Source organism: Mytilus galloprovincialis, chromosome 1 (assembly GCF_965363235.1).
Source record: "Mytilus galloprovincialis chromosome 1, xbMytGall1.hap1.1, whole genome shotgun sequence".
NCBI lineage: Eukaryota > Metazoa > Mollusca > Bivalvia > Mytilida > Mytilidae > Mytilus > Mytilus galloprovincialis.
In genome coordinates this window covers 55,233,830-55,244,838 of record NC_134838.1, presented here as the reverse complement: position 1 = coordinate 55,244,838, position 11,009 = coordinate 55,233,830, and the positions used below count along the sequence as shown (strand labels likewise).

At 32.6% G+C, this 11,009-nt stretch overlaps 1 protein-coding gene across 1 annotated transcript; it reads right to left on the bottom strand.

Annotated features, from left to right (window-relative positions):
- Window positions 1-915: 915 nt before the first annotated feature.
- LOC143079144 (ubiquitin-conjugating enzyme E2 N-like) lies at window positions 916-9,326 on the bottom strand. Its single transcript, XM_076254363.1, has 5 exons — window positions 9,190-9,326; window positions 5,334-5,435; window positions 3,784-3,928; window positions 2,758-2,898; window positions 916-1,821 (listed from the first exon to the last, which is right to left on the bottom strand). Exons 1-5 carry the CDS (start codon window positions 9,229-9,231, stop codon window positions 1,778-1,780), a joined length of 474 nt encoding a protein of 157 aa, XP_076110478.1. The 5' UTR covers window positions 9,232-9,326; the 3' UTR covers window positions 916-1,777.
- Window positions 9,327-11,009: the final 1,683 nt, after the last annotated feature.

Below are 11,009 nucleotides of genomic sequence, written 5' to 3'. Positions count from 1 at the left end.
TGAGCGATTAACACTGATTATTGAATTGAAATAGTTTGATTTTAGAACATGGGTATATTTTTTATACTAAATTACTTGACATGGGCATGGATATATTCTAAAGAATTATCATTTCACAAGTATAGCTGATGGTAAAAATACAACTGACAAAGCCAGTGACAATGGAATTGGATTTTTACCTTATAATCATAAAATTGTTCAAAGTTAATAAAATGAGTATCTTTATGAATAATGTTGAAATTTTTATGAATAATGTTGAAATGTCTGAACTGTCTTTTTCTTCTCCAGATGTAAATGCCTTTTCAATAGAAACACAAAGTTGATCATTCAGGAAAAACATATGATCCATGATTGATTTTATTTTTGTTTATTTGCCAAGGTCAAGGAAACTAATTTTATATAAAGTACATTGTATATCTAAAATTAAGTAAAAGTATAGAACATGTGAGGTACGAATATGAAAATATTCAAATTTATTGTGACATATCATTCAAAACGATAAGAATACTGTTGTTTTTATATAGAGTGGTACAAAGTATAAATTGCTATTGATTAAACTGATACTTAATAAATTGGTAGGGCACTTAGTTCATTTGATTTGGCATGACCCTTTTAGTGACTTTTATATCTAAGGAACCATAATTCTGTTGACATTCCCTAGACAAGAGATACAGTATAGAAATCAAAAAAGAAAAATAATAATGATGCAACATTCAAACTAGTGAAAACACTGTTTTGAGACCCTTCTTGTCCATTTTCAGGATTAGCAGGGTCCCAATTCTCAAAAAAAAAGCAATATCATAATCAATATAAAAATAAGAAGATGGTATGTTTGCCAATGGATCATCTTTCCACCAGAGACCAAATGGGCCTCTCTTTTGTACATGGAGAACATACCAATATCTCAAGAGGATCAACTATAAGCAAATTTATTGTAAAAACATAGTGTCTACAGACGTAATACAACAAGCAAGACGACAAAAATGAGGACACAACCATACCATACTATGACCAGAGCTTATTGCAGTTTTGTTCCGTAATAATCATCTTACCACTATAGATGAATGATTGGTACCAGAGTAATAACTATTTTCTGATGGCAATATAAACCTTAAGGCGATTCAGATATTAGAAAGACTAAATTTGTTCTGACAGTTCAACCAAATCGAAAACTTATTTTGGTTGTAATGGCTAAATACATTGTTCAAATAGAACAAAAAAGAACACTTGGTTACCACCAAAATTAATATATATGCATGGTCTGACTTCGATCATCACTTTGTGAATAATTTTTTGTGTTCTGCATTTACAATTTGGTAGACAAAAAAACACATAGCATTGTTCAATAGTCTTATATTTATGACCTTACTCACAATTTCGAAAGAAGCAAATAAAGGGATCTAAAAATCACCATCAGAAATCCAAACTGTAACTTTGGGTAAAAATTCCACAAAGTTGGGTAAACAACTAACTTAAATTTATCTTACATAAACAAATGGGTCTTGGGAAGACAGCTTTAGGAGAAGTGAAAAATATTATATCTGCTTCATTTAAAATGTTTATGTAATAAGGCTGCAATGCAATGAATTACACATATGGAATTACACCACTGTTAAAATATCTACAAATACACACATTCTTATTCTTAAGTGAATGGAATCTTGAGATGATCGCTATAAATATTTCCACAGATATAAAGTGACAATGGTAAGTGATGACACTGTTTTTATCACATATGTAGCACTTAATTCTAGTCTTTCTTTCTTTTAGATTTATCCTATTTGTCTGAACTACTGGCATAGGTTCTTGTCCATGCTCTAGCTGGAAAAAAAAGAGAGAAAACTACATTGAGAGGCTAGTCATGGCACAAAAAGAAAGTAAAATCAGACATTAACAATTACAAACCATTGTAGTCATAGAGGCAGATTGCAAGTTCTTAAGGTAACAGCTTGCAGGAAGACTTCCCAAGTTGCAGACCCATTTATTCTGTGCTTGAGAAAGAATAAGCAAATGTTTAACGTTTGACCTAGCCAGGGGTTTAAACCAACAACCTCCATGACTCAGGGTAAGCACACTACTTTGAAACCACTGAGGTTTTTAACATTGATATAGTGGTAACAATGGTATCAACCCCGCCCCCAAGAAAAATCAAGGTTGTTAGAGGAAGTATAAACATACTGCAGACATACAATTTCAATAGTTTTGCATAAGGATAAGGGTGAAGGTTGGTACCTATTAAAATTTAAACCCTCTGCACCTGTCCTAAGTCAGAAAGCTGATGTTCATTCACTGTCAATTGCTGATGTGGTTCATAAGAGTTTCTTGTTTTTAGATTAGACCTATGGTTTTCCGGTTTAAATGGTTTACACTAGTCATTTTTGGGCCCCTTTGTAGTTTGCTGTTCTTTGCGAGTCAAAGCTCTGTGTTGAAGACCGTACTTTGACCTGTAATGGATTACTCTTATAAATTGTGACTTGGATGAAGAGTTGTCTCATTGGCACTCATACCACATCTTCTTATATCTATCATGTGCCAATTCCAAGCTAGGAGCCTGTTATTCAGTAATTGTCATTTGCAGCTGTTTATCAAATTTGTTTTTTTACATACATCGTTTTTGTTTGAATTGTTTAAACTTTGTCATTTAAGAGCCTTTTATAGCTTGCTATGCTTATAGATTTTGCACATTATTAAAAGGCCCTTCAGTGACTTATACATGTAGTTGTAAATGTGTTTTTACACAGTACAATAAATCCTTACCCCTCTCTATAGCCTGTGCTTCATTTGTTTTCCATTCTTCTGCTACATCATTTGCTAAGGGATCATCTGGATTAGGTGCACTTAATAAAGCTTGTATTGATAAAAGAACAGTTCTTATCTGTAATGCAGGACTCCATTTATCTGAAAATTAAGTGGACAAACATATATAACTACATTGAAGCCACATGTCACTTGCCACCTTGTGCTGTTAAATGTCTAATTCCTTTTCTTGCAGACAATCAATACAGCATAGTTGTCCAAGTTGTTTAAATCTGGTCATTTGTTATCTGATGTATAGCTGTCTTATTTCTATATTATTGTGAACAATACTTGTACATGTATGTATGGGGCAAATAAAAATTAGAATTTAGATCTGAAAATGAGTCACAGTATATATGGTTAAAACTTTTAAATTTTGAAGCTCAATACATGTAGTATATACTACTTCAGACCCTGCATGGATATATATATGTATACAAGAGTCTGAAGAGACTATTACAACACATTGCAATATTTAACTACATGTATGGAAATTTCACAAAATTTGAGATAGAGTACTCTTGAAGACCCTTAATTTCCTGCTGATGGTCTCTAACCAAGGAATAGATAGCATGGACTTTCACTACCAATAAGGCTACACTCTGGAACAATATAAGATCAAAACCAAAGTGAACTGAACTACAGAGACAAGTGTATTGATTTACACATACTGATCTGATCTGACCATTTTTATGCATTATGCCAATTTTTGTGCCTGTCCCAAGTCAGCCTTGTTAGTCTTGTATGTTTTCAAATTTCATTTCATTTATGTTTTTGAATTTAGTTTGACTTTCATTTTCACTGAACTAGTACAGATTTTTGTTTATGGGCCAGCCAGCCTCCAGGGGCAGGATTTTCACAGTGTGTTGAAAACCCATTGGTGGACTGCTGATTTCTGACCTCTGTTTTGCAATGCTATACAATTGCAAATTTCAAAATACATGTAGTAAAAGCAATGCAAAAATTGCAGAATATTTAGAAACATACCTTTTAATATATCTAGACATATTCTGCCAAGTTTATCTATATTAGGATGATATATTTTAGTCATAAATCTAACTTTCGGTGCAGACATTGGATATTCTTCTGGTAAAAACAATTCTAATTGAAATGTACCATTTTCATAGGGAGACTGTAAACATAAAAATAAAGTATATTTATCAAATACATGTGTGTGGCCAAGCTTAAATCTCAATCAGTCATAATATTTCATTTTTCAAAGAAATGAATGCAGTCATATTTATCAGTTTAAATTAAAAGGCTAAGTACATGTATATATAAATGAACATCATGAACATTATACTAATTATCTAATAGTTGTCATCTTGCATGCATTACTTAAATACTTTATTAGTATACTATTTTTAAATAATTATAAACACCTTGACAAATATGGGAGTTTTATAAATGTTTTCTTGTAAAAATAAACATTTATTTTTTTTTTATAATGAATCAAATAATCTGTGATTTGAAGAAACAAGGTTCCAACTCCCTCAGGCAAAGTTGACCAATTTGTTTATATACATTCATACATTGTATATGTAGTTATACATGTACATCTTTAGCTTGCAAATTGTGGATTTGATCTTCCCTTAAAAAGATAAATTTGTGTTATTCAATAAAAATCAAAAGTACTATTGATGCACCAAATTTATAAAGTATTATCTACACTGAATATTACATCAATTTTGTGTGTTTGTATTTTGTAAATTATCACAAAAACAAATCAGTTTGCCATATTCCCTTTCATTTCCTAATACTGAAAGAAAATCTTTATAATAATCAACCTCCTTCCTGTTACATGTATCAATTTCTATCTACCAGATTTAGTCTAATTCTTCAAGTTATAACTTTTCACTCTACCATTTAAATGAAATATAAGAATTTATAACTTCCTATGTTATAAAATACAATGAAGAAAAGCAGTCAGAATGGTATTCTTTGTCATATAAAATTACCAGTAGAAGTGATTAATTTAATGTACAGTAAAGTGCTTTATATTGGTTTGTGAAATTCACGGTTTCTGAGGATACCATCAGCACCATTTTTTTATAACTCGTTTGCATTCTGTACCCTTCTGTGATGAGATGTAATCTGTAATGTGATTATGACAGATTTGAAGCGACAGAAATCATGTTCAATACACTGGCCTCACTCATTACATAGTTTGAATGGCATTTATTGATATTATTAGAAATTTTTTTAGATAATAACATCTGTGTATTATTTACATGTTCGTTTCCATATCGTGTAATTTATTTACTTTGACCTGAAGATGAATTCCACTATTATTATATAATTAGGTAGTGTCAAGTCCCGTCAATACATGTTTATATGTTCCTGCTCCATACTACATTTTTGTAGTTGGGTAATGTCAAAATGTGTTAAAAATTTAAACTATTATAGGTTTAAGTACAGGCTTCAACACAGAGCCTTGCCTCACACCAAACAGCAAGCTATAAAGGGCCTATATATGACTTTGTCTTGAAAATTGGTCTAACAAAATTAATTGATATCATATTCTGTCATTAAAGTACCTCTTTTGGACCATCAACTACTACTTTAAAATATCTTGCATTACATTCATCTGGAATTGCCTTAATACCCTGTACTGGCTCTGTCATCAATCTCTGTGTCTCCTACAAAATATAACTGGATAAATTACTCTGATCATCATTACAACATTAATCTTCATACACATATAAATTGTTCTGTATTCAAAATATATGGGGAATGTGTCCATTAGAAAAAGATAACACCCCTGCTTGCATATCACAATATAAATAATAAAGGGACATACATTGTGTAACTCAACATGCTCAAGAACTATAAAAGTGACAATACTCAAATTTGTACTTGATTTGAGTTTGTGGTTATGTAATAAGCATTGTTTATAAGTTTCATAACACTCAGTTGAGGAAAACTTAAGTTAGAGAACGGAAACCAAATTTGGGATATATAGAGGAACAAAGGATTAAATTTAATACCACCCAGCTACGACACGGGCATAAAAAGTGTGAAACTAAATTTGATCAAAATCAATTAGAAGTTCTGATAGATGACATGGATGGGGTCCTCTAAAAAAAAATAATTGAAAATTATGTGACATATCCTATCAAACTTAAAATATGTTTTTGAAAAAAAGGATACCACAGTATGAGATACAGTTAAAGTGTCATACCTTACATGATATTTAATTTTAGAGATTTAATTTCATGATTTCACATTTAACCAAACTGTTCCAGGCTAACAATGGCATTTTCTGAAAATTCTTATGAGAATATTGCACAGAAAGTACATTGTACTAACACCAACCAGAATTTATCAAACTTCTTAAGTAACAAATCTGATTTTGTTTTTGGTTTAAATGATGTTTTTTTTTTATAAATTTTGAATCTGCAACTCTTACAGGCTGTAATACACTACATAGTATATTATAAATTATATGCTTCTGATATACATGAAGGGGGATAGGACCTTTACCGGGACTCCGGGATCAGCTGTTTTTAAGCTTGGGATTTCGGGATTGACCCTTTCAGGATCAGGGAATTCGTTTTTCGGGATGTCCGGATTTAAATTTATCTAAATTCGGGACCTCGGGATAACGTATTTTAAAGCCCGGGATTTCGGGATCAGGACCCCTCCTACCCCCCCTCCCCTATACATGTATTAATTTAAAGGAAGGGAGAGCATAAATGGTAGATAGGTCAATTTTGGACCAAACACCATGAGTAACTTTGAACAACACAATCATATGGTTTCACAAAATTTTGTAGGAAGCAGGACAAATCGCCCCACTGGCAAAACGCCCAACTTTTTCACCAACTTGCCTAACTATTAAAAAAATCGCCCCAACCTGGTTAACCAACTCGCCCCACTTTTTAAAAAAATCGCCTCACTTGTGAAAAGGGTTAAATCCAGTTAATTTTCCCCCTGTCAACTTGCCCCACTTATTGAAAAAAAGGAAAAATCTACTTCTATATACAATTTTCAGGTCTACCAACTAGCGGCACTTAAATGAAAACTTATTTTGATTTTTGTAATCTATACAGAATACAAAAAAAAACAAATTTATTAAACTTTTTTGACATTCTTAAAATATAATTGCAAATACATTTTCGTATCATTATTGGAGAATAACTTTGTACTTGTATTAGCGTAGTTATTTGTATAACAATTGAAAAGAAACCTGTTAATTGTATCATAATCATACAATTGATGCGTGATTAACATTGATATACAACTTTATTGCAAAAACAGTTTTTAACAGCAATTTGATTTTATATGGGGACGGAGTCCCCAATTACGGTAGAAAAATCAATAAAAAAAAATCGGGAAAATTTCCCGAATTTTTCATCCTACTAATGAACTCAAAATCGTTAACTTTTTTTTCAGATCTAGTTCCTGTTCCAGTTTTCCCCGCATTTGCGCAGAAATCTGTCTTGTTTGCATGAGACTTTGAAAAGAAAATTATATGTATCAGTCTAGTAAAATATAAGATTGGAACTCAATACAATTTCATTTTTAATAATTGTTTGATTTGAAAAAAACGTTACCTGATGGAAGCGTTTCTTTTGTTTACATTGAATATGACGTCATAATTTAAACAACGTCACGGCTAAATCCCTAACCACAGAACCGAAATCGGGAACGTTACGGTATTTCCGTTTCCTTTATAAACATGTTTGAGGTAAGAAAATAATACATACAGACTTCGTCCCCATTCACAGGTTATGCCTGCCTCATATTAGCACTTCACTTAGGTTTTCAAAGGTATTGACGTGGGCAGGGACAAAGATGGGATTGCATCTTTTTAATAAGTGGTTTATCTATTTGTCATGAGTGGGGCCAGTTGACAGACTGTATTTCAGTGGGATTTTAACCTTTTTCATAAGGGGGGCATGTTATCAAACCTATTTGCAATGGGAGTTTATCTTTTTCATAAGTCAGTCAGGGGTACTACTTGTACAAGTGTATTTTATTTACTTGAAGAAGTAAAAAAGAATATACACATATAAGTAAATTTGTAGGATACTTATATAAGTAAATTTTATTTACTTGTATAGGTAAAAAAAAAATTGGCTTAGTTATGTCCCTTAGGCATTCAGAATTTTTTACTTGTATAAGTAAAAAAATCATCCTTTCTTCTTTTCTTGAATTCTTAAGATTTCTTTGCTCTAATAGAATTTTAAATTGTGTACCCTTTACAGATGTCTTTACTAATCATTTAAGTGTAATTTCATGGACAATGAAAATACCATTTGTCTGTTATCTTCATAACACTGCTCATTTACAAGCCCCAAAGGAGCAATTTTTGATTGCCTTGCGCAAATATACAAGATCTTTGCTCAATCAGTTTCTTTGATGAATTAATGAGATGAAACATTGAACTTTAATGAAAAAATTTGAGCAAACCTGGGAAAAATCATTAAAGGCATGATTTTACATCTCAAAACTTGAGGATTTTTGTGGGATTGTAAGAAAAATTTACTTATACAAGTAAATTTTTTAGAAAATTAAGGGGAGATTATTCAAACATTATTTATTTACTTATATGTGTATATTTTTTTTGACTTCTTCAAGTAAATAAAATACACTTGTACAAGTAGTACCCCTGACTGTAAGTGGGGCGAGTTGGTAAACAAGAGTGGGGCGTTTTTTTAAAAAGTGGGGCAAGTTTGAGAAAAAGTGGCGCGATTAGGTGTGGGGCGATTTGTCATGGATTCATTTTGTATATTTGTGTACCCAGAAATATGAGGAATAAAATTAACATAATAAAAATATTTGGCGAATTTTTCAACAAACTGTAACTGTAACATATTTTGTTTCCAAAATAAATATTATGCACCTAGACAACATTAAGAAAAAATATAAATCAAGGTGAATGGACCCTGGACAAACAGGTATGTACAAATGTACCTGGGCATACAAGTACTTGGGCGAATGTGAATCAGGACGAACAGACCCGGATTTGACACAACAACCTAAAAGTGATTGTTGAATTACATCAACAGTTCAAGTTTCTCAACTTATAGGGTCTAGTGTTGAAGATAACAACTAATAATAAGTTCTTTTATGGTCATACCGGCCTTATATCCGTATTTTCAAATACACCGGCATGTCAGACCGATGTCGAAACCAACAGGGGACCAAACCCTTAATTGACATCCAAATTCTTAATCATTTGTTGGACTAATAACTTAAAACAATAATGTTATGGTATTTCTATTCATCACTGAAAAAAAAGGTATTGCCGCAAAACTCGCCATTCACAAAGAATTTGTACATGATGATGTTCAACTCTCCACTCAAAATCATGGCAAATCATGTTGTAGACACTGAAGTATGATATCATTTATGATTCCATTAATTTATGAGAAATATAATTGGCACCTTTATGATTCGACGGGGTAAATTCCCAGGTACAGTGGCCATTCTTTACTTTTTCTTATAATAAGTCTTGTTTATCTGTTTATGAGAGAACCAGAACGTTTTAAAATGGCGTTTCCCCGGAAGTTAAAAATGGGTATTTCGCCCCAGTGCAACTCGTCCACTATTGTATCTGTTTCACTTAGTTTAAATATGTCACATTAAAAATTGGAATTCAGTAGGAATCAGAATCCTCCTAGTAAAAATCGGAATAATAATGTTATCTAGGCATAATAAAGATTTTATCATAATATAAATTCCCAATACCTACTATTCAAGTGGCAGGTGCACTCGACTCCAATCGTAATTGACTAGGCCGGATTGTCAGTTTTCATGTCGAAGAACTCATAGGCGGATCCAGGGGTGGTGGTGTTGGACCCCCTGTAGTGGGAAACATTTGGTTGATTATATAGGGAATCACTGAAGCATGACTGGAGCCCCCCCCTTTTAGGAAAAGTTCTGGATCCGCCACTCTAGGTATGTGGTTCTCTTCGGGCACTCCGGCTTCCTCAACTGAAATATAAAAAAATTGACAGCCACGAAATGGCACAATATGACTGAAAAACATCAACCAAGTTGAAACATGGAATATCAAGTTTCCCGAGTTTAACGGGTGACTTACCGAATCAGAGTTATTACTGAGTCTAAATTGTACTTGTATTATTGCATTATACCGAATTCTTCTATCCCTATAATAATGCATATATTTCTTAATTTTCATTTGCTTTTTATTAATTTTGATATTAACTATTTTTCTCCCCCACCCCACCCCCGGCAATATAGAGACAGAAAGCAGTGTCCATACCCACTTCTTTTCTTGATTTGGATGTCAATAGGTTCTATTTCATAGTCTTCATTTTGAGCTCACCTGGACCAAAAGTGCCAAGTGAGCTTTTCTCATCATTTCGCGTCCGTCGTCCGTTGTCGTCCGTTAACTTTTAGAAAAATCTCCTTTCTGAAAGTACTGGGCCAAATAAAACTAAACTTGGGGTATCTAGTTTGAAAAATGTATCCGATGACCCCGCCCATTGAACAAGATGGCCGCCATGGCTAAAAATAGAGCAGGGGGTAAAATGCATTTTTTAGCTTATATCTCTGAAACTAATACCGACCGTGCAAGGGCTGTATAGCCTGTCAAGGTCGTTAAAATCTTTCATTTGTTGAAACTAAAGCATTTAAAGCAAATCTGAACGGAGGTGAAAATGTTCATCAGATCAAGACGTATCTGTCCTGAAATTTTCAGACGCATCAGACTATCTGTTGATGGGTTGCTGTCTCAGAATTTGTAATTTTAAGAAAATTTTACATTTTTTGGTTATTATTTTGAGTATTATAATAGATAGAGATAAACTGCAAACAGCAAAATTTTTCAGCAAAGTAAGACAGATCTACACGGCATAAGCCAACATGACCAAAATGGTCAATTGATCCCTGTAGCAGTTATTGTCCTTCGTAGTCAATTTTGGATATTTTTTGGTAATTTATTGTAGTCTTTTACTAAAATCTTCTCCTCTGAAACTACTGAGACAAATTTACCAAACTCTGCAACAACCATCATTAAGGTTAGTATCTAGCTAAAAAATGTCAGATAACCCTGCCTACCAACCAACAGGGCTGACTTGGTAAAAGTAGAAAAGTAAAAAGCAAGTTTTATCTATTATTTTTGAACCGTTATATTAAATAGAGAAAATCTGAAATGAAAAAATAAGTTCAGAATAATGAGCTCTATCAATTGTCCATATATACGACTAAACTGCTAGACAAACTCTTATAGGAGTTATTGC

Coding starts and splice junctions, on each gene's coding strand:
- LOC143079144 (XM_076254363.1), bottom strand. CDS start 9,231: ATGGCCACTGTACCTGGGAATTTACCCCGTCGAATCATAAAG. Junction 5,436..9,189: donor TACCCCGTCGAATCATAAAG/GTGCCAATTATA, acceptor TATATTTTGTAG/GAGACACAGAGATTGATGAC. Junction 3,929..5,333: donor TAGTTGATGGTCCAAAAGAG/GTACTTTAATGA, acceptor TTATGTTTACAG/TCTCCCTATGAAAATGGTAC.